This window comes from Podarcis liolepis (assembly GCF_965112155.1).
Source record: "Podarcis liolepis genome assembly, chromosome: 9".
Classification (NCBI taxonomy): domain Eukaryota; kingdom Metazoa; phylum Chordata; class Lepidosauria; order Squamata; family Lacertidae; genus Podarcis; species Podarcis liolepis.
In genome coordinates, this window is record NC_139564.1 from 58,057,363 (window position 1) to 58,081,310 (window position 23,948).

Here is a 23,948-nt window from a genome sequence, read left to right on the forward strand (position 1 = left end):
GCTTACATTTTCTTCATTGCCTAAAGGAAATCCTTAAGGAATATGCATACTATTTTTATTTAGAAGATATATCCATTTGTATTTTACTTTTATAGCAGGCACTGACTTTTTAATGCTGTAGCTTGTTTTTTCTTACCTCTTCTAAATGTTGGTTTCTGCTTGTTTTACACTGGTATGTTCATGTTGCATGCTTTTAAAAGTCTACATATTCTTAGGCAAATAGTGTTCCTGTGTAATAAATCATCCTTTGGCTATCAAGCTGTGTTATATTTTAAAATTTTGTCTTCATTATACCGACTTACACTCTTCTATGAATGCCTTCACTGAATAATGTTTTTGATAAAGCATTCTTACTGCCCATGCTATCTCAGGTTTCTAATTATTTAGTAAAAATTGCACAATGTCACGTTAGTTAACTAAGAGACATCAAAACTAAGCTTTTATCGAGAGGCTTTTAATTGCTCAAAATCAGACTAATGGAGTGTGCTTCTGGGAGAGGGTTGCGTTTAAGATGCGGACAACGCTTCAGAGTTTATTTAATGGCAAGGTTTATTTTTGAACAATTAGAAGACAAAACATTTAAAATTTGCAGTTCAAAACATGCACATTCACAAAAGGCCAATGACATGTAACACTGCATAGAACTGAATATATTACTAAAATTTAATAACGTTATAAAACAGTGCATTTGACATCCATTTAAAACGAAACCTGAGAAAAACTACCATAAACACGGAGTCAAAATCTCTTCACTCATGCAGCTTCACAAATTCCACAGCAGTTTCAGCAGTAATGGTTCAGTGGAGCTGGCAAGTCCTACTTTGCTTTGAATGCAGTCTTTTGATACAGTGCCTTTCAAGACAGCATGAAAATCAAGTTGCAGTAGAAAACTAATATTTATGTATTATGGCTTCAATTGTAGAACAAGAAAAAACACGGAAACATGATTTTGCTTTTACACATTCGGGCCACAGTTTCGTAGTTACAAAATATTTGAAGGGATGCAAAAGTCTGTGTTGGAACAACCTATAAAACGCAAAGTGACTCGATTGCCTCTTTTTACTGTTCTCTTACTGTTTGAGTAGTCCAATTAGTTCAGTGGGCTGTGCACAAATTTTGGAATGCTACCCTTGGTCAACTTGTGTATGATTTTCCGAGTTCACATTCAGTACTAATAGAGAGAAGTTGTTAATTCAGTTGTTGATCCAACACTTGCTTTTGCTTACCAATACACACATGGTCTGATGCGTGTTTGAACCGAAGGAAAAAGAAATCATGAGCTTTACAGCACAGACATGCACCAGCTCAGATTCACACTGTGACGTTTTAACTCATGCAGACAGATTGATAAAACTTACTAGAACGACACCTGTTTTTTGCACAATACATAAATGGGCAGAAAAAGAGGGGAGCTAAATACATGGTCCAAGACTCTAAGCAAACAACTCAAAATTAATTAATTGATGAAAACAGATGTCTTCCCATGTGAGACAGTGCAATCTTTCACCATTGCATTTGTTTAAATATTTCCTCTATTTTTATACAACTAGAAAGTTGCTTATAAATTTGTCAAAATTTCTCTGCAAAAATAAATCTAATACTAAGAAAAAACAAGTCCACTTATGGCTTCTCAAAGTGATTCCAATTAGCTGATGTTCTGGTTACTACATTCTCACAAGTAATTAAAATAATACCTATATGCAGGCGTTGATCTCTGAATGGCACCTTTTCATTCAATTAATGATTAAAAAAAAAATTAGCGTGAAATTGTTGCACAATACACCTAATACATACAAAACATACAACTTCCTTTCTGGATTTAATTAAGAGAAATGTAAAAGTTTAGAATTTCAAAACAAGTACATTATAGTAAAGTACTGTAACTTGAGTAGAGTAATTGTTTACTAAGCCATTTTGCTTACCAACCAGTAGTCCCAAATATATATATATTATAATATATTCCTATATTATAATGTAATAAACCACTTATATAGCCTTTTGTTATGAAATGTGTTTGTTTGCAAATAACATATGTATTATATGTCCTGACTTTTGTTTAAATTGGGTGTTATGTTCTTTAGGAATTCCAAGTTTTTATTTAGATTTTAATATCGGGGGGGAGGAGAGCAAACTATTAAAGACAGAACAAACACACAATCTTCGGGTATTGTGATAATGACTGCCATTAGAAAAATGACATCCAGTGTGTGAGAAATAGTATTTTTAAAAAGTTAAATGACATCAGAACAAAGATTAATTCAGAAGGGCAAAAATGAAAAATTAAGATGTGGAGCACTTATTCAGAATAGCCAAGATAAGCTTCTTTAGAAAATTAAACATTTTTTTTAAAAAAATAAAAGACGTAACATAATCACGGAGAGTTTAAAATCCCATGATGAAGAAAATGTGCTAAGAACAGTCTACTTTTAGGCAGCAATGACAGCCAAAATGAGTACCTATTGTGTCTATTGTTTTGCAAATAAGGGTGGTCATAGAGTTTCCTGACCTATCGCTAATGTGATACCTATGCCTTCACCTTGATCCAGCAAGGGAGATCTGTTTGAGGTAACTGGACTGCGTGTGTGTTGAAATAGGTATCTGCATGCAGATCATTCTCCTGCGTCATTTGCATGCAAACTGCCATTTCATGCTTCAGGGAGGAGGAAGGGGACACACCTGCACCCAGCACCCGCGATTTACATGGTGCATGTCAATTCTGACTGCTTAGCTGGGGTGTGGGAAATGAATGGAGAAGACACTCTTTTCTGATTACTGCTTTCAGATGCCCTAAGAGGCTGCATGGGGCTAGAAGCAAAGAACAGGTTATATGAAGGAACACATCGTTTCTGCTGAATCACGACGGATCGACTTCATTCATTGATTCTAAAAGGAAATATGCACTGCTTAGAATTGTACTTAAGTATTCTAAAAAGATTATCATTTTTAATCGTTCACTTGGGAAATCTGTTGAAGGAGACGTCTCACTGAAGAAGGACAAGCCCCAAATTTTTGTGTGTGATTTGGCCCTCCTTGCCGATTCATTCATTATCTATGCCTGAAGTAGCTTTTCTGAAGGCAATTTTGGACTGCAAGATGGGAAGCAAGGCTGTTTTCAGCAAGGGTTTTTCTCTTTTGGACTCCTTTTTTCTTCAGTTTTATCTTCTGTTTAAATGTCACTTGTGAAAAAGAACAGTGTCCTTGCCATTATGAATGAGTGCAACTGTGTATCACAAGTATATAAAATGTTCTACGTCATTTAAGAAATACAATGTTCCTATTAAACTTTGCTTTTCAAAAGTTGGACCATCGCATACAAATATTTCATTTATAAGAATATTTATATTTGTCTTTCTACAGGTAGAACAGTTGTACAGTGCACTCAAATCAGAGGTGAAACCTACTATATAAAATATGTATTTTAAATTAGACATACTGAAACGGCTTTTAAATGGCTTCACAGCAGAGCATATATTAATTTGCAGTATTGTATCAGATTCTGTTTCTCATCCTGATTAGACGAACTTATTTAAAAATACTGAATTACAATATTTTGGGGGGTGAGAAGTTGAAATCTCACATTCCTGATTAGAGTATGAAACCTTTTTTGTTAGTTTACTTTCTTTGCTTTCATTAGCAGTTTTAAATCTTATGCCTTTCAAGATCTACACCTAAAAGAAGAAATATTGGTTAAAATCCTCAAACCAGCATAGTCTACTTTAAATCAAATTTGGGACTGTACACATATATTTGACAGCAAGACTAAATAACTGTCTTGTAGTGCAAACAGAAAGCAGTGCAATGCTGATGACTCTGGTTCCTCGTTCTTGTGAAACCCACCGAAATAAATCACTTTGTTTGTAGCAAGTTGCTCTGGCAACTTAAGTATGAATTAAAACCAACATTTTCAAGTACACTACCGCTCCAATAAAGTAAGAGCAAGCATTTGCATGTGTGCATGATACAACATTTTGATTTGGGTCCTATAAACACAAAAGAAGCTTGGGAAGAAAACTCACATGGGATTCATGCATGGTGCTCCGGCACTAGGTGTGAACAATGAGCAACATGGCTGGTTCTTTCCTATCTGTTTGTCAGAAAGGAAACTGGAGTCAAGTCACCACCTTTTCCTTTGTCTGGCCTTACAGGTAACCAGTGCCATTAAAATGAAAGTGTGCTATGTTGGGGATGGTGGCAGGGAAACACAACACTTTTGCAAACAGCCCGTTTCTGTGTACAGGTTTCCCTGGATCAGGTCCTTAGGAAGGGATATAAGGCAGACCAGCATTTGTCTATAATTCAAAGACACATGCCCCTTACATAGAAAATGGCTGCTGTGTTAAATGTACACATTTCTGTTAAATAAACATGAATGAAAGGCTTGTATAAGGCCAAAGGTGAAAGTGACCGCAGATCTGAAAAATCAATGCAATACAAAGCAAACAGTATCAAGTTCACATTATTGTAAAACTTTTCAAGTACAGAGCTTCAAGCATGCAATTCTTATATCACACTTGATGTTGCCACCCTTTAAAATTTCTCCGCAAATGATTACTAAGATGAGAAATATGGAAATTCTTTGGCAAACTTTTTAGGCTAGTTTGACACGTGTACCTTTAAATGTCTTGCTTTGAAATCTTACTTCAACACATAAATGAATATTTAAAAATTGTTATTTAGCACTTGTTGAAATCAAAGGCTAGGTACTTTAAATAATTCACCGCTCGCAAACCTTTGCAAAGGCGATGGTTGTCAATGTATGCTATGTCGAGTAATCTGGCTGTTCATTATGTCCCGGATATACATATAGGAACGTTACGTATTCAGCATCACTGTAAATAAGTAGATGGCAAAGGCTGAAAGCTATTTTCAATCTCTGCTTACAAAATCCAAGTAACACTTGTTGAAAAATTTGGAGATGGTGTATTACAGTATAGTTGCACAGTGCTCAGTATGTGAACTCAAACTTCAGGGAATAAGAGTAACAACACACATCTTCCTCTAATCTGTTGCTGGACCTTGCTAGCAGACCCAGGAAATATATATTACTTTGCCATATTATGGCAAGTATTAGGGCTCAGTGTCATAGTCCTTCACCACTCATCGGGTCTTTGCTTTGTAGTATCGTAGGCTCTTATTACTTCCGATTGTGAAACAATCCCATTTTCGTCTTGAGAGAAGGCATAACCATCTGCAATTATAAAGGCAAACCGGAATGAGGAACAAGGACTACAGTTCTAGCTCGGCCGAAATATTTTCAAAAAGAATCACTCAGTTTAAATACTAACGTGCTAAGAAGCCTATTGCTAAGCACAGCCCTGACATATTACAGAGAAGCCCTGTTCTGGGTTTGTCAATTGTGAGGGAGCTTTTTAGCATGTTCAGTCATTCTTAGAAGCCCCCTTCAGACTCTTCAGGAAAGTTTGGGAAAGGAACAAGCTTAGATGCTGTGCGCAGGGATGTTGGAAGAGGGAACCAGCAGTTCCTGCTCTACTGACTGAGCTGATAAATTTAAGCCTTCTTGCATTTGGCTGAACACCAAGAGGGCTACAGTCATTGATGGATATGATTAATGGTATAGCCAGTGCTTTCCCCCCCTAGAAATAGAGGTGGAGGAATTCTTCTTCTAGGGGCGAGCCAAGGTTGTTGAGGTTTTTTTGGGTGGAGACTGTCCCACAACCTCTGACACAAAGCCACAAGCAACAACATGCAGCCCACACACAGCTCTGGGCTGTTGGAATGCTACAAAGAGGAGCTGGAACGCACTGAAGAGGTGGTGGAACTCAGTTCTGGCTGAAAAAAATCCCTGTGTATATAACCTTGGTGTTGTTTTTATTTGGCTTTCAATTTATTTTACTTGTTTACATTTTAGCTTAAGTTGCTTCGAGACTTTTTTTTTTTACATAAAACAACTAAAAACACAATAAAGAAATAAAACTAAAACAAAATTAATAGAACTATTGGTGCAATGCTATACATATCTATTAAAATTCATCAGAGTGCAACAGTGCTTATTTTTGGGAAAGTTGGTATACGATTGCAACCTACAATAACTGATACATGTTCTCTATTCTAAAGCAATGTTGCAAGAATGAATTCAAATCCTATTACTCATTTAAAATTATCAGTTGGAGCCACATGGGACTCTCTGAGTGGGGTGTGGGGCATTTAGTGGGAGGGGAGAAATGGGACAATTCAGAGCAGCTACCTTGTGCTAGGAGACCTGCCTTTCCACTGTGCAAGGCATTTTTGGATTCAACCTTATGGTTCCAGTTATAGTCCTTTCTTGTTTTCCTATTTACTCTCTTTCATGTGATTAAATCTTGGGCAAGGGGAGCCAAGCACGCAGGATCTATTATTAATAGCCTTCTAAAACCCATCTTGGCATATTTTTTTGGAAACACTTGTATCCCTCTTTTTCATTTTGAAGTCTTCAAAGCATCTCACAGTAAGAACCAATAAGATAACAATAATAAACCAACGTTAAAAATCATGGTGCGTGTGACTAAAGCTATGCAATAAGAAATGTAATTTAATGGGGCCAAACATAAATATGAAAGCAGAACCAAGTGTATTCATGCTCTGTGATTCTGCTATTTTTATCTTTTGGATTTGTACTTATTTCTGTCAAATCTTGAATACTTACGAAGCAAGTTTTGTTGCAGAGACTCAGAGCGGTACAAGTTGACATGGTTTTTCTTGAAGACATTTTTCAGTAGCTGAGCTGTTTCAGTTAAGCTAAAAAATAAAATAAAATGTCAACCCACTAATATCTGAAATAATGACCCAGTGCTGTGAAACAATATTCAGTGTTCAGCAGGGGCTATCAAGCAGGGTATGAAAAGTTAACTAAAAGCACAATCCTAAGAATTAAGTCCAATTGAGTTCACTGAATCCTACTCTGAGATTAGTGGATATAATCACTTTTGTCTAGGGTTGCAGCCCTATACCTACTTTCCTGGGAGTAAGTCTCACAGAGCTCAGTGGGACTTTCTTCTGAATATGCATGAATATGCCTGCACTGTAAAATAGATTATTTATTGGCAATTGCAATTCTTCATCATAAACTCTTTAAATTCTTACTTATGGGAGAACCTAAGGCACAGCAATGAATGCAGAGAACCATCAGACATGCCAGTAACCTCTGCTTTTCGAATGGGATCTCCACAGTGACATTTATGACTTGAATGCTTCACAATTAAGAAAGAGGAGAGTATCTTAAAGGAAACAATGAAAGTCAAGATTTTGCTGGCAAGTGTGGATCAGCCCTAAGGTATTGCAATGCTTCATAACAACATTACAATGGGGTTCTACTTCTGCAATGATGTGGATTATTTACAGGTATTATAGTACCTTTTCCCATGAACAACTGCTCCTGGATCTTGAGATTTTGCTTCCAACTCCTGAACTTCATCTACCAGTGTTTTAAATGCTGCTCTTTTCACTCTGCAATGAAAAATGCTTTTGGGTAACTCATACCGAAGCGGAAATTTGAGAGAAACTAAAACAGAAATCTTCAGTATAAAAATCTATTTTATACACCAATATAAAGTTAAGCTTCAAAGTACTGCTACATAAGAATGCACATACATGTTACACTTCAGTAGCTTACACAGAGTACAGACTGTAAATAAATTTTTAGAATTAACGGTTGGAGAGAGATTATAAAAATAAGCCTTCAGTTCACAGGTGTATACTTCAGAAACCATGTCTGCTCTGTTTTAGCATTTTATATTAACTATCAGATTATAATTTATATGAAAAACAATTATTTTACAGAATTAACATCTGCACAAATTTGCATTAATGGGTCTATAAGCCTTCTATAAAGGTGAATCATAATTTAGTAGGAAAAGGCTGCAATCCTATACCCATTTACATGGGAATGAAGACACTGATGTTAATGGGTCTTACTTCTGAGTAGACATGTACAGGATTGTGCTGTCGGGCTACAACCCTATCCGCACTTACTTGACTGTAAGCCCCATGTACAGGATAGCATTCTAAATACAACTTTGGGTTACTAAGACATGGATGCGTTAATTTCTTTTAAAAAACATATATAAAGAGTTTTATACTTACACTTTATATGCTACATCGAAGATCAAAGCTGTCAGCGGAATGCTTAGTAAGCCCATCCAGAAAACACCAGAACTGAACATCATAACTGCCTACATGGATTTAAACAACGGCGTTATTTATAGAAAAGAAATACAAAACTTTTCAGATGAAGCTAGGCAATATGGTGAAAAAAATAGTAGCCTATTGAAAAATTCAGCCACTGGGAATGTGTTCAGTAAGGGGTGTCAATGAGGGAATGTTGGTATTCCTTATAGACTTATGTAGAAAAAGCATTGCCAGCAGCTGTCTATCACTATTCATCCCCCAATGCACACGAGAGCAGGAGAAACTGGTTTGAGATTTTTCCTTACAATCAAACCGCATGTAAATTTTACGAAATAAGCAAATAATAAATAAAGGCACTACCGGTTTTGGATTGACTGGCACGTATCAATTTAAATTTCACAATTCCTTCTTCACCTTCAGCTGTAGGAAAAGGCCAATTAAAGAGCGATGTCCTCATTTCAAGGGAGATGTTTTACAAAAATCTCCTTCCCAGAAACTTTGAGAATTCAAGGGGTCTTGGGGCCAGTGATGAGAACTGCTAACCCTATTAATTGTGACTAGGGCGGAAAACAGGTACCTGTAGTCACTTGCAATTTGGCTGCGTTTGAAACAGATATATAAATCGCTTAACCTACAGTTCCAAACACAGGAGAATGACAATCAAGAGATGTGCATAAGAAATTCATACTAAACTCTTTTGCAGGCAATAGAGAAGCATCTTCCATGCACTAAGCATTTGGATCTAAAGCAATGTTTATCTATTAGGCTTATTGCTCAGAGCCTTGTTCCTAGCGCTCAGGGAAAATACCAATATGCTGATTATTCTACTCAAATGCCATCTGATATAAAGAGCAGCTTATGATTCTTTCAGGAAGGAGGTTATTAGGCAATTAACCCCCACCCTCCGCCAAAAAAAGGCCAAGTTTGTATGTAATGCTTTAACAAGCACCTGTGTGCAAGGAAGATCGCACCATTAAGACAATAATATATAAAAGTAAAGCAGGATTAATTTAATGTCACAAGTGCTAAAGTGAAAATTTAAATAAAGCAATTTCAAAAACTGTTTCAATACTAAAAATCAGTTTTAAGGAAAAGTGGATTTACAAGCAAGATAAAGAACATAATTTAACTTATAAACAATGTTATCATGGAAAACGTGACTTTTGTCATGTTAGACAACATAGCCAATTCTTAAAGCCACCACTCCCAAGCAAACACTGTGAGGTAAAAGTTTTATAGATTGCAATAAACAGAAAGTCCTGAATAAGAAAACAGGAGGCAAAAATGGATCTAGATGCGATTTAAACAACATACTTTTATTTTTAAATTAATGACTTTTTAAGATTAGGGTAACAGAGCAAAGAGCTATCGTTCTGTAAGCCACCCGCTATTAAACGTTCCTTGGTGAAACAGCAGAAGTGATAATGTAGGTCTTAGGATGTTAATTCTTACCATTGTAATGCTAACTATGAAAGAAGGAACAAACTGGCGCCTACCATTCAGTCAATCCAGCCTTTGGCTTTACAAACGAAGAACATGAATTGAAGGGGGAAAAAGTTTTTCTGCGTCATATTTGAAAGCCTGTCACATTTTTTTCTTTTGCAGAGTTAATCCAAAACTAAAAGATTTAAAGCCGACATTCGCATTAAAGACAGAAGGCCTCTTTGTATATTTGGATGAAGAGGGAGAAAAAATAAAATCCCACCGAGGTATTTCCTTCCTTTCTGTACAAGAAAGCTCCCTCCTTGATCAGCAGAAGCATTTTTGTCTCAAACTTTTCACATCTCTCTGCACATAGGCAGGTCAGCTGGGAAATGGCAAACTGATCCATTTTAGACAATGGCGCTAACAGGGGCAGCCTGTTCTGAGGACGGATTCTGTTTTCTTCAGTTGGTGGTTTACAAATTTATACTAATGTATGAGAGTCGTGGTTTATGCCAAGTCTCTTCTGGTTATAACCCTTCCCTTTTGGTCTTATGAAACCAAATGGAATCTGATGCAAACTTGGCTCCCAGGGATATATAGCCAACAATTTTAAATGCAAATTACAATTAACTGGTGTTATTGGTCACACACAAAAAAAACAAAAGACTTGTCAATGCTTTTAGAACTTGTGAAAACCTGATACCTCAAAGCCAAAATGTCCAAAGTCTGCTTGTTCTGAAGAGATAATAGGCTGCACGTCATTAATCTCAGACCAATCAATTCTCAAACAAAAATAAAAGTATGGTTTTACATAGAGATTCAGAAATTAGTTAAAAGGCGAACATTACCTCCCCAGACATATCAGGGGCCATAGGAATTAGAGGCCACAAGGAAGAGTAGATTCCGAAAAATACTACCCACAGTGCAATGCTGCCCCATATTGCTATGTGGCTGAACTGGAAAAGAAAGAATAAAAATCAAACAGTCAAACCTGCAAAATAGGTCCATAGGAGAAAATATGTTTCCTTTATGGTTAGAGCCAGACTAAGGCTGCATTCTATTTAAGCCCCACTGAAATCAATAGGAATTACTTCTGGGTAGACAGGATTATAGTTCTATCCCATTCCCTCTTTTCCTTGGTTTATTGCTATCAGAATTTGCAGATTAACATGCCTATTTTGTCTATTCATATTGCCGATTTCTATGCAAGTATTCTTTGAATAAACCCAACCCAGTTAACCCCTCGGCAACCTATATAGGTCAGTACTCTGTTACATAAATTACAGTAAATTTACACTTATCGCTTTATTATATATTGTAACATGAGCTATTTTAAAAATAATTTCTTACCAAAGTCCAATATGAAGTCTCTAATCCAGCTTTTAAACACACAGTTATTACTACAAACTAGAGAGAGAGAGAGAGAGAGAGAGAGAGAAATTAGCTACTTTTCCTTAACCAATATAACAGTGCTTCAACCCCAAGTGAAGTATGACGTTTCAAAATTTGCTTTTGGAATGGCATGCAAAAGGTGAACAGGTTCAATCTGTCTTAAGAGGTATGGATGACTCTCCATTTGGAGAGGAATGGGCTGGCCAGGATGTAGCACATTGAACCTGATGGGTTGCTGAAGGGAGGCTACACAGGCTTCTTATGAGAAGTTGTTTTATACCCTGCTCTGATTGCCCAGGGTGCACAAATTTAAGTTTTCTGATTTTATAGTTCATTTTAATTAATTTTATGTATTGTATCGGAGTGGTTTTTTTTTTGTTAACCTTATTATACACTGCTTAGAGACTGTGCATATACCTTGTTAAATGGTATATAAATTGGTTAAATCAATCTATCATTCAACCAACCAACCAACCAACCAACCAACCAACCCACCCACCCACCCACCCACAGGCTAAAATAATAATATTAAGATTGGAATAAAGAATCTCCCAGTATCAAATTTCTAGCATGCTCTTCTGCCTAGGACACAAGTTACATGCACATTAGCAATACTTACGGTATATACTGTGTTTCCCAAAAGCAAATAGTCTGAAGTTTTACCACTGGCAAATACAGTATCTGTAAGATAACAACATCGGAAATATTAAAATGGGGGTTATTTATGGAAATGATTCTATAATATAAATTTCTGCTTAAATTGCCAAAGAACTGTTTCCCTTGAGTTTCTTTCCATGGACAAAACAATTTTAATTTGAGGAAGAATATGGGCGGTTTGTTGTCCCCATCAAAGAAGACCTAAGTAACTACTGACCGGTCAGCTTGGCATCAATACTATGTAAGGTCCTAGATCAGATAATTAAATGGTTGGTTTATGAGCACTTAGAAAAGGATGCTGTGGGTTTCTCAAAAACAAGTCATGCCTGATGAATCTCATTTCTGTTTTTGTTTTTACTACAAGCTGAGTAAATAAGGGGAATGCTGTGGACTTAGTGTATCTTGATTTCAGTAAGGCTTTTGTATGATATTCTTGCAGAGAAGCTGGTAAAATGTGAGCTGGATGAGGTAACTGTTAGGTGGTCTGACTGACTGAACCCAAAGAGTTCCCATCATCCTGGAAAAAAAGCGGTAGGTCAGATGCCACAAGGTTCTTTCCTGAGTCTGTTGTCGTTCAACATCTTTATAAATGACTTGGACAATGGAATTGAGCCTATGCTCATCCAATTTGCAGATGACACCAAACTCAAGAGGGGTAGCCAATGCCACAGAAGACAGAATCTGGATTTAAGATGACCTTAATGGATTGGAGAACTGGGCTCAAACAACCAAAAGCATTTAAGTAGGGACAAATATAAGGTTCTGCACTTATGCAGGAAGAAAAACTGCACAAATGTAAGGGGGGGGGACACCTTGTTTGCCAATAGCACATGTGAAAAGGTTCTAGGGGTGTTTGTAGAATACAAGCTTAACCCAAGTCAGTAGTGTGATGCAGCCATAAAAAAAGCTAATGTTATTCTAGGCCGCATCAATGGAAGTATAGCGTCCAGATAAAAGGAAGTAATAGTACTGCTCTTTTCTGCCTTGGTCAAACCACACTTGGAGTACTGTGTCCAGTTCTGGGTGCCACAATTTAAGAAGGATATTGACAAGTTGAAGGAGGGCAGCTAAGATGATCAAGGGTCTGGAAACCAAGCCTTATGAGGAATGATTTAAGGAGCTGGGTATGTTTAGCTCTGAGACCGGCTTCGGCTGGGGAGGGCGGGATATAAATAAAATAATAAAATTTTATTATTATTATTAAAAGAGGAGACTGGGAGGAAATATTACAGCCATCCTCAAATATCTAAAGGGCTATCATGCGGAAGATAGAGCAAGCTAGGACCCGAACCAATGGTTTCAAGTTACAAGAAAGGAGATTTTGACAAAGTATCAGGAAAAACTTTCTGATGGTGAGAGTAGTTCAACAGTGGAACAGGCTCCCTCAGAAGGTGCTGGACTCTTATTCATTGGAGGTTTTTAAGCAGAGGTTGAATGGTTATCTGTCATGTATGATCTAGCTGAGTTTCCGGAATCGCAGGGGACTGGACTATATTACCCTTGGGGTATCTTTCAACTCTAGAATCTGATGATTCTATGAAGTGCCTTGTACAAATGGTGAAGTTCATTGGGCAAAAATGTGTTGGTCACTGCACTTCTCCTGTTAGACTCTATGGCTGTGTTTGGTGGTAATAATCAAATATGGTTTATCGTTATTGGAATAAGTCTTAGGTGGCTGTGCAGATGATATTGAAAGCTTTCACTTCCATTTTTTAACTAACTGCAGATTAGTGTTATGTCCAAACCAGAACAAACGGTGGTTAACCTTAACTATGTTTTCCAGGGAATAAAACATTCAAACCATAGTGTATGGTATGTTTCAATAAGTTTATAGCTTGTTTCAACACACCACAGTTAAGATTAACCACAGTTTAGGATTCAACATTAAACTGTAGCAAAATCTTCCTATCTCCTCCTTGAAGCTGTGCTAGAGAACAGAGGAGAGGGGAGCATGTGAACCCAAGGCTCATTCCTGTAACAATAAACCAGTTTATTGTTATTTCCAAAGACATCTTATGGCTTAGATCCAAGAGTTCTTTTCCTCTGACAGGAGACCATTACTGCTGGAAGAAGTTAATTCCATTCACTGAAGAAAACAATTGCATCAAACTCAATGGTTTTTACTCTGCCAGAATAATTTCTTTTAATTTACCAACCACTAGTCTGATATAAAGCTGAGGTTTTTGGTTTATAACTTATTGATCTACTTAGTTTATCTCCTTTGGCTTATAACTAATTCAAACTTGGGAAGATACATACTTGTATTTGGAAACACACTTCCAAATTAACCTCTACAAGTTGAATAAACTCCCAGTTCTCCAGCAACACAGTTTGGAAAAAGACCCTCTATGCAGCTTGAAAGAAGACAGATCCGAAAAGAACTTCTATCGATATGTATTAAAATAAGACTAGTGCAACATTGTTGCATTATTACATAACAATTATACCTCAAATCACATGACACTAGCAATTTAAAAAGATGTTTTAGCTCCCCAAACTGAAAAAGGGACAATACTGTATAATGATCAACTGTTAAAAGACCACATTTAAGATCACATTACAGAATTTGCTTTAGTGTAACCCTGGATATTGCCATTTTAAATGCATACAGTATTTTCAAATTCTGTATTTCATTTACTTACCATACTGCATGGCTTTTAGTGGAAACCAAAACAGAATTACTGAGTGGAAGAGGCCATTTAAACAATGAACCCAGAAAACCTAAGGGAAAACAAACATTCCTGAGAACCATTTGAGGTAAAACTAACTGTGTGAACTCTGACCTTCTTTTTATCTTTTACTTAGATTCAGAAAATGTGTTTTTCAAACTGCTAAGAACCACCGCTAAGAACTAATATAACTGATGCATTTTCTGCCTCACAGCCCTTCATGGGTCATTTATTTATGTTTATGTTTCTCGAAAGATGTTCACTATCTTTCACTTTTAATTTTTTAGTTTTTAAAGAAATGAATGCCTTCTATAGAAAAACCAAAGCCAAATTGTAAAACCATCTTTGTTCTACTAACTGATTATGCACTAAATTAGCATTAAGCATTAAGTGTTTATGGTTTCATTCTATATCCTATCAGTATAACATGAGGACAGATGATAAAACAACAATTTCTAAATATAGAGTGAAAAGAAAAAAGAGAAACGAATTAGTTGTTGGTACACACAAACACACAGACGTTTTCTTCATTACACAATTGTTTCTATAATTGTTTCTTTTTACTATATGCATGTTAGAAACACCTGCTAAAATGTGGCAAGTCTAGTCAAACACAGGAACCCAGCATTTTGTACATTATATAAAAACAAAGTAAGAAGAGCGCTTTTGGTAAATTCTTTCATATAATAGATACCCATGTTTTATAATTAGATATACTTTCCCAAAACATAATCTTTATTGTGTTTAACAGAAGGGCATTAATAGTTTTAAGTTGCTCAAACAACAGAAATTGAGTTGCCTGCCGCAAAAAATGTTCCACCATGTCTCCAACCTCTTTGTTACTTTCCCCAAGTAGGTAAGGTTCTATGATCCAATTTACGCCACAATACTTTAGCACATTTGAACTTGTGTTGTTCATTAACCTTTCTCTCTCCTCCTTGCTATGCCATTGCCACAAGTTTTATTTGACAGAAGGCACAGGTGGATGCCAGAAAATTAGGCCTACTTTTCCATTTTCCTGACCAGTACTTATTGTTACATGCTAATCCTTTAACCTCAGTCCTGGCTCCACAAACTCTGACCCTTTTTAACATAACAAACCCACGCAACAAATGATTCTAGATCCTCTGCACATCAAGCCTGAATCAGCCATTCTGTCTCCGCAGGTAGCTTGTAAGTGTTTATTCAGAAAACTTACTCAAAATAAACCCAGCAAAATCAAAAGCTTTCTAAAACTAACAAAGAATTAAAACCATCACAACGGAGAGACTTGCACAACTAAAAAGAATCTTTAAATATTCTGCAAAAACACTGATTATCATATGAATATGAGAACCTAATCCGAATTTGCTAAAAGTTTGGAAAAGTTTATTTAGCTTTCACATTATTTGTTGCACTACTTGGGGCATGTTTAGTCTATATGGTTATTCTCCCATCATAAGTATTAACCAGGCCTGACTATGAGCAACTGACTATTGACCCGCAACAAAATAAATGCAAAGAACAAAAACATACTCTATGAATAAAAAAACCGAGTTTGCCTTTTTTGTTTTTGTTTTATGCTCTGTACTGATTGTGTAAGTCACTTCGACATACTTTGTAAAAAGCAATTTTAAAGAGCTTTAAAATATGGAAGTTTAGGCTGCCCGGATACAGTTAACCCAAAGGTGGAAAGAGGAAGCAGTCCTGACCAAAGAAGACTGGCAAACCAAGTTAATGGACTACGCTGAAATGGCTAAATTAACTGGAAAGCTCAGAAATGAAGATGACAAGAAATTGAAAAAAGAATGGGAAATGTTTATTATGTACTTACAAAAGTATTGTAAACAGGCTAATACATTGGCAGGATTTTAAGAACACTTGTAATTTTAGAAATAATGTAAGAAATTCGAGGTAGAATTTGGAGTAGAAATGATATACAGTTGAAAAAGAAAATTAAGGAACCGGGGGGGGGGGGGCGGGGATGAGGTTCAGAGAATCCCATTTTATGGATTGGATATTGCTTCTCTCTATAGTTTTCTTTGTTGTTGTTGTTGTTGTGTTTGTTTGTTTTTTTATTTTTGTTGAAAAATTAATTTAAAATATTTAAAATAAAATATGGAAGTTTAAAATTCAAACATTTAAAATCCAAAATACCATAGAATAAATGGGAATAAAACACAAAAAGGTTAAATTATGGTATCAAGCATTTTAAAGAAAAATGACAAATATGAAAACGTGTCATTTTCATTTTAAATATGGTATTCACTGACAGACAGAATCCACCCGGCAGCAGAAGAAAGGAATTTGAAGTCTACTTCACCCAGTCTTGTGGTCAAGCTGCAGGTTTACCTGGCCTCCAGGACACTGCATAGTCTAGTGTCCTTGTGGCTGCAAACAGCCCTGGCACAAAATTCATGTATGCTACCAGGTCCAGAGTTAAGGTGTGTTTGAAGCTTGCTGGGTCTCTACTACTTATGCAGTCGTTAAGATGGAGGGAAAAATTAGTGCGGAATAGCAATTTGTGGATTGCATTTTTGTGAATTTGATTCAATTATTTTACAGCCTGGTGGTGATGTAAAATAGTTTCATTATTAATCATATATTTAATCCTTTTTAATCATGCAGAACTGAAATAGGATGTACATTCATATGATGCTATTCTAAAGATAACTAAACTATTTTCTACCTTAGAGTTGAAATCCAGGGCATTTTGAGAAGTCTTGTATAATTCGGGGTATTTTAGCATATTTTCTTTTCGACAGGATCTCTCAAATATTCCAAGAGTCAGTGGGGGCATGGCTGTAAACATCTAACATATAAACAAAACACACCATGGGATCAATTTGTTAAGAAATCAGTGTATTTTAACAGTAATTCAAATGTCAGAATAAATAAGGTACAATATCTTACCACATTGTAAAGTCCTATGCACCATCTTTCAAACAGTATTTGTCCAGAAAATCCATTAACAAATGCAAACCATATCTGAGGAAGAGAATTTTGAAGCTAGTTAGTCTTATTTTGACACATTTGGGTGTTGTTTGATCTGAGTAAAGTTTCAATTTCAGCAAGAAAAACGGGGTGGGGGAATAACAGTTTAGTATTTAATTAGACCATACAATAAAACACAATTGAGGAGTCAATTCTACATCCATTTAAACTAAATTTTTAATGTGTAACAAATCACACTCACTTTAAATGAAAAAGCACTAAAATCCTTATAAATTTAAAATATAACAATAGTAATGGCTCACAAAGAGACAATTCCACTCAGATGTATACCTTACCATTGTCCATTTTCTCTCTCCTTTGAATACAAAATATATTATATTGATTTAAAATACCGTATTTTTTGCACCATAACACTCACTTTTTTCCTCCTAAAAAGTAAGGGGAAATGTCTGTGCGTGTTATGGAGGGAATGCCTACGGGTGGCATGCCTACGGATTTTCCTCCTCTAAAAACTACGTGCGTGTTATGGTCGAGTGCGTGTTATAGAGCGAAAAATACGGTATTTCACAGTACAAATATTGATATATGTTTAAAAAGAGCAAGTTAGTAAAATGAAATTAGCAATCAGTGTGACACAGACTTAGTCAGGGTCCACGTTTTGTTTAACGTCACAGCTGTATGAATTGTTTATAAATTCTCTGTTTATAAGGATGTGACTGGTTTTTGTGAACAATTTGGTCTTTTAACAGACAATATTTTGGGGGGCCCACAAGGCTACCTGGTTCAAATTTTATTTTTAAAATAGTACATTTCTAATCCTCATGGACGCTGAACAGACACGTAGGAATTCAAATTGCTAAAGAATTAACAAAATGTAAGGATTACTTGATTTAAATAGGCAAGGGCCTATTAAAGCGTTTCATATACGGCGGTACCTTGGAAGTTGAACGGAATCGGTTCCAGAAGTCCGTTTGACTTCCAAAACGTTCAGAAACCAAGGCGCGGCTTCTGATTGGAAGCCCCGTCGGACGTTTGGGTTCCAAAGAACGTTTGCAAACCGAACACTCACTTCTGGGTTTGCGGCGTTTGGGAGCCAAAACGTTTGACTCACAAGGCATTTGGGATCCAAGGTACAATTGTGGATGACACCTTGCTCAGAGTAGTGGGATGGAAGGAGACAAAGAAGGTCTCAGTGAGACGGTGTGGTTTGGTTCTAACTATGCTCTTTTTAAAGGCTCTGCACATGTCAACTGATTGCCAGGCCTTTTCCATGAGGTAGGTCAGGCATAGGCAAACTTGGCCCCCCAGATGTTTTGGGACTACAACTCCCATCATCCCTAGCTAACCGGACCAGTGGTCAGGGATGATGGGAGTCGTAGTCCCAAAACATCTGGAGGGCAAAGTTTGCCTATGCCTGAGGTAGGTGGACAGAATGAAGGCACCACAATTCCCATATTGATCCCACATTTGTGAAAAATGTGTCCTGCTGGAGATGAAAATTAACTGATTTCCTGCTCAAGTGGCTCATGATCTTTAGAAGATGAAGCACAGTGTGTATATATTTATTTTTATTCATTTTAATTATGTTATTATGATGTGCCTTAGACACAACGTACCATAAAACAAATATGTAAACATGTGTGCTGCTTTCATATTAGCACCCAGTAATTAGTATTTCTATTTTGAACTGGGTTTTACATATCAAAATAGAATATATATGTGTATATATATATATATATACACACACACACACACATATATATATGGGTTGCCAATCTTCACGGACCAGTCAGTACATGTAGAATTTTGAGAAAGTGCCGTGGGCAGCAGTCATAAAATGGCTGCCATGGGGTGTGGCATAACATAAGACGGCTGCTATGGGGGCATGTAGGAGAGGCTAAGTCAGTGCAAACAGGAGAAGAGCAGGAAGAGCAAGCAGCCTCACGCATTGTGGATTTTTGAGCAGATTTACTGAGACTATTCACAGTTGGCTAGGTATGGCAAGAGGAAATACTTGTGAGCACAGTGAGTACATTGGAGCCTGCAAACACTGTAAAATGCACAAAAATAAATGCACACAGAATAATTCTACACTTCATAGATGGGTTTTTTAAAAGTTCACAGATTGCTCCAATTTGAAAAGAAACATTCTGGCATAGGATGCCATAATTACCTCAATAATATAAAGGACAATATTCTTGTAGAAGCAGTATAGGATGCATTTAGCAATTCTGCTATAATTCCAGGCACCATGGACCAATAGTAAGTTCTTCAAGTACTTGAACTATAAATGATAATGGAAATAAGTTTAGGTATATGCACACAGCATCTATCACTTGAAACAACTGTCTTTTAAAAGTTAATTTATCAGTGGATTTACCTGAGCTATTGAATAATCTGAAGAATTAGCTGCTTGTAGCCCTTCATTGCCACTAATGCCAACACCAACATGTGCTGTTTGTATCATGCTAACATCATTTGCTCCATCTCCAATTGCCAGTGTTACCACTTTTACCTGCTTTTTGACCATTTCTACAACTTCAGATTTCTGAAGAGGTGAAACTCTATAAAAGAAATGTGTTGAGAAATTCCGTTTTACCATTTTATTTTTCTAAATGTAAGGCAGCAAAGAAAACCACAATTGCTAATGCATGCTTTTTATGTAACTTCTATGATTTCACATTACACTGGAAGACATTGTTTTTTCATGTAGATTTTTTTTTTAAAGATTCACAAACTGAAAAAGAAATGGAGGAAACTGATTGGAAAACGGAGAAGCCAAGAGAAACCAAAATCAGTAAATTATGGTAGTCTGGCACCAGCATGAACTGAGGCCATTCTCCAAATTAGTTGGCAGGCTTTAGGAAATTTAGGAAATATGGTATTGCTAAGAAATTATGATTGTCGATCATATCACATGCAATACAAAAGAACAAATGTTTCATATAACTATATTTTTAAGTGTAGGGTTGCCATATTTTGAAGACCAAAATGGCCATTAAAAGCAAATAAATGCAGTTTGTCCCAAATTTTACTCTGAAAAAGAGGTCCTGTCCTGAAAAAAGAGGACACAAGGCATTGTAGCAGACTGTTAAAATTATGCCTCCCCCCCATATTGTACTTTAAAAAAAAATTCCACTCCAAAAACTACTTAATAACCTAAATTATTCTAAAAATAGAAAACACTTTTTGAGGAGCTATACATCTCAAAATTGTATGAATGCTTTGTTTTCAAGAAGAAAAAGTTTTACCTGCAACAAATAACAGCTTTACACGACAGAGCCAAATCGAGGAAATATTGCCTTACACCAAATGTCAATGCATACTTCAGTGTTTTACCATCAATAATAAGAGCAAAATCATTTTCTTTCCTCAAAGCATCACCAAGAGTGCTGCAATGATTGCTTAATGTCTCTCTTGTTGCCTGTAAAAAAAATCACCACCAAAAATATGAATCACTTCAATTCTGTTGAACAGTTTTATACTTTTGATATACATTTATCAATTAACTATGAAACTATTATATTCTGCCTTGATGTAACTAATACATCAGTAGCTTTTAAAACAACAAAGATGAATAAGGACCACATCAGTATTGCCACAGGGAAAATAGCCAGGGAAAACAAAAATCCCACTGTAAAAGCCAGGAGACCCTCTTGGGGTGATATTTAGTGGGTGACTTTTTTACTACGTACACAGGTATACTGCTATCAAGTTCTACTACTACTAAGAAGAATAATGTTACGGAAATCCACAGAATTCCCAAGCATTAACTTACTTCTTCTTTTTTGCATTTTCATATTATTGTACAACATTAACATTTTGCAATTTTTGGAGAGCATTTCAAGCTTTCAAAAGCATGTCACTTAAAACATCTTAAACACCCATGTACGGTAGGCTATTAATATTATCCCTATATTGCAGATGGGATTGAAGAGATGAAGCTAATAGAGTAATAGCTTGCCTAAGGCCACCTATAAAGTTTATTATGGAGGTGAGATTTGAATGGATGCATAGCTCTTACTCTTAGCCAATATACTGTATCAGTACTTCAATTTGTATCACTTATCACTTGCTACTTTTACATACTGTCATTGTCTTACTGTTCTTTTTGTATGTCATTTAAGTTCAGTAACTCAGTACCACCCTCTGGTGGCATACAAAGAGCCAGCTACATTGAATCTCAAATTAGGAAGCATCTGAAGTGAGGAGAGACGAGTCAGGGACTGGCTCGACTTTACAAGGATGCATCGCTGTCACCGACCCATATTTCTCTCTCTGATAAAAGCTAGTAAAATAAACACGTGACACACCATCATTGCCTTCAGTGTTATCCTGCCCCCTCCAAGCAGAAGAACAAGAACTGGAGCAGCAGCAAGAAAAAGCTGAATTCTTTTATTAGATGCTACCAGGGGATATATGTGTCAACCACATAAAGTACATGCTTTCCTACATGTTGTATATTTTTAGTAATTTGATCCAAACACGTACTGATGGTTTAAAGGTTTTCCAGAGACCCATGCATTGTAAATGATAGCACATAGGCATTAGCACGTTTTTTTCTATTATACCTACATCGAGAGAGCCTTCGTTTATGACAAGTAGCCCCATGTTCTTTCTCAAGAGTTTACATGAGTGCCCTATTAGAAAGAAATACAATATTTTATTAAGAGAAATTAGAGCTGGTGTTTGACTTTTATGCCTGGATTTATGGGATTAACTGCCCTCTGACCTATCCCTGCCAGCAGTGCCAGCCACCTGCACCATTGGATCTTCAATGATATTCATTTGTGCAAGCTTGATAAGAATATGGGGAGTTCCCACTGCAGGGGGAGGGGAAAAGCATCTGTTTGTGAGGCTCTGGGTGAGGGAGACAGTACAGTCCAATCTCTCTCTTTCTGTCATGCTGTAATGTGGTGAGTCAGCAGGGGCGGCCATAAGGAGAACAGCTAGATGCTTTGCAGACCAAAAAAGGCACAAAACTGACAGAGCCATGCTCCTCTCTGAGCTAGAATCAGAGAACGCACCTCTCCAATCCCTGTCACAAATGTGATCCTGTATTCCAGAGAAGAAGAAGAGGAGTTTGGATTTGATATCCCGCCTTATCACTACCCTAAGGAGTCTCAAAGCGGCTAACATTCTCCTTTCCCTTCCTCCCCCACAACAAACACTCTGTGAGGTGAGTGAGGCTGAGAGACTTCAAAGAAGTGTGACTAGCCCAAGGTCACCCAGCAGCTGCATGTGGAGGATTGGAGACGCGGACCTGGTTCACCAGATTATGAGACTACCACTCTTAACCACTACACCACAAGTACAGGAATTGTGAAAAACGTGTCTCTTAATACAGACTTGCCCTGTATTGCAAGTATCGCAGCGTAAGCTGAGCATACCTCTGGTCTGATCACAGTTCTGGCCCCAAAGGGCACAAGGCGAACCCCGACTGACCAAACCTACCCCATAAAGTAACCAGCAACCTGATCTCCCAAACCCACAGAAGCAAAAGGGGAGAGGGAAACAGTGACAAAAGGGGGGAAAACCCCACAGACACACCAGATGGAGTGGGCAAGCAAGGAGAGAGAAATACAGTGGTGCCCCGCAAGACGAATGCCTCGCAAGACGGAAAACTCGCTAGACGAAAGGGTTTTCTGTTTTTTGAGCTCCTTCGCAAGACAAATTTCCCTATGGGCTTGTTTCGCAAGACGAAAAACGAAAACGTCTTGCAAGTTTGTTTCCTTTTTCTTAACATCGTTAATACAGTTGTGACTTGACTTCGAGGTGTGGTAGCCTTTTTTGAGGTTTTTGGTGATTTTTGAAGCTTTTCCAAAACTTCTTTTAAACTTTTAAAACTTTTTTGGGGGGGGGTTGGATTTTGGGTTGGGGTGTTTGGAATTCAAGGACTTGGTGTTGGGGAGGGGTTTGCAAGAATCTGGAAGCTTGTGTGTTTTTTTCTGCATTTTTATGATTTTCTGTGACCATTGGGCCACTCTGCTGTTTTTTTTAAAAAAAATTCTGGATTTGAATTTCTGTATGGTGGGTGGCTGGGGGAACAGTTGAGGAGGGGTTTGCAAGAATCTGGGAGCTTGTGTGGTTTTTTTTTTTACTTTTTATGATTTTCTGTGACCATTGGGCCACTCTGCTGTTTTGTTTTGTTTTTAAAAAATCTGGGTTTGAATTTCTGTGTGGTGGGTGGCTGGGGGAACAGTTGAGGAGGGGTTTGCAAGAATCTGGGAGCTTGTGTGGTTTTTTTTTGAATTTTTTTGATTTTCTGTGACCATTGGGCCATGTTTTTTTTTTTTAAAGTTTTTCTGTCATGTTTAGAAACTTAATTTATTGTTCCTTCAATTTTTGAAATGCTCTTTACAGTATGTGTGACTTTAAAGAGCACTTAATAAACTCTTGTTGTACCAAATTTGGCTTTGTTTGCACTTTTTTTGACCATAGGAATGCATTAATTGAATTTCAATGCATTCCTATGGGATTTCGTGCTTCGCAAGACGAAAAATTCGCTAGACGAAAAAACTCGCGGAACGAATTAATTTCGTCTTGCGAGGCACCACTGTAGGTAAAGAAAGGGATCTGAAACAAATGTGCATACCCACCTAACATAAGAACCAACAACAACAAGAGGAGAGGACAGAGGGAGATGAAACTCATGAAAAGGGCAGAGGAAAACACAGGGCACCCGAGGACCTGAAATGACCCCAACTATCTTTAACCATGGGGAGGGTCACACTGGGGGGTGGAGCA

At 37.0% G+C, this 23,948-nt stretch overlaps 1 protein-coding gene across 11 annotated transcripts in view; it reads right to left on the reverse strand.

Moving 5' to 3' along the window:
* Nucleotides 1–531: 531 nt before the first annotated feature.
* ATP8A1 (ATPase phospholipid transporting 8A1) overlaps nt 532–23,948 on the reverse strand; it is a 75,015-nt gene continuing 51,598 nt past the window's right edge. For all 11 annotated transcript variants that reach the window (XM_083459790.1, XM_083459786.1, XM_083459791.1 and 8 more), the window contains 14 exons: nt 21,777–21,841; nt 20,453–20,625; nt 19,582–19,765; nt 19,375–19,485; nt 17,160–17,234; nt 16,936–17,058; nt 14,241–14,319; nt 11,561–11,622; nt 10,900–10,956; nt 10,398–10,505; nt 8,080–8,168; nt 7,351–7,443; nt 6,644–6,735; nt 532–5,188 (listed from right to left, as the gene is read on the reverse strand). In XM_083459790.1, the coding sequence (XP_083315916.1) occupies nt 5,091–5,188; nt 6,644–6,735; nt 7,351–7,443; nt 8,080–8,168; nt 10,398–10,505; nt 10,900–10,956; nt 11,561–11,622; nt 14,241–14,319; nt 16,936–17,058; nt 17,160–17,234; nt 19,375–19,485; nt 19,582–19,765; nt 20,453–20,625; nt 21,777–21,841 (1,409 nt within the window). In that variant the 3' untranslated portion in view covers nt 532–5,090. The remainder of the gene's footprint in view (nt 5,189–6,643; nt 6,736–7,350; nt 7,444–8,079; nt 8,169–10,397; nt 10,506–10,899; nt 10,957–11,560; nt 11,623–14,240; nt 14,320–16,935; nt 17,059–17,159; nt 17,235–19,374; nt 19,486–19,581; nt 19,766–20,452; nt 20,626–21,776; nt 21,842–23,948) is intronic.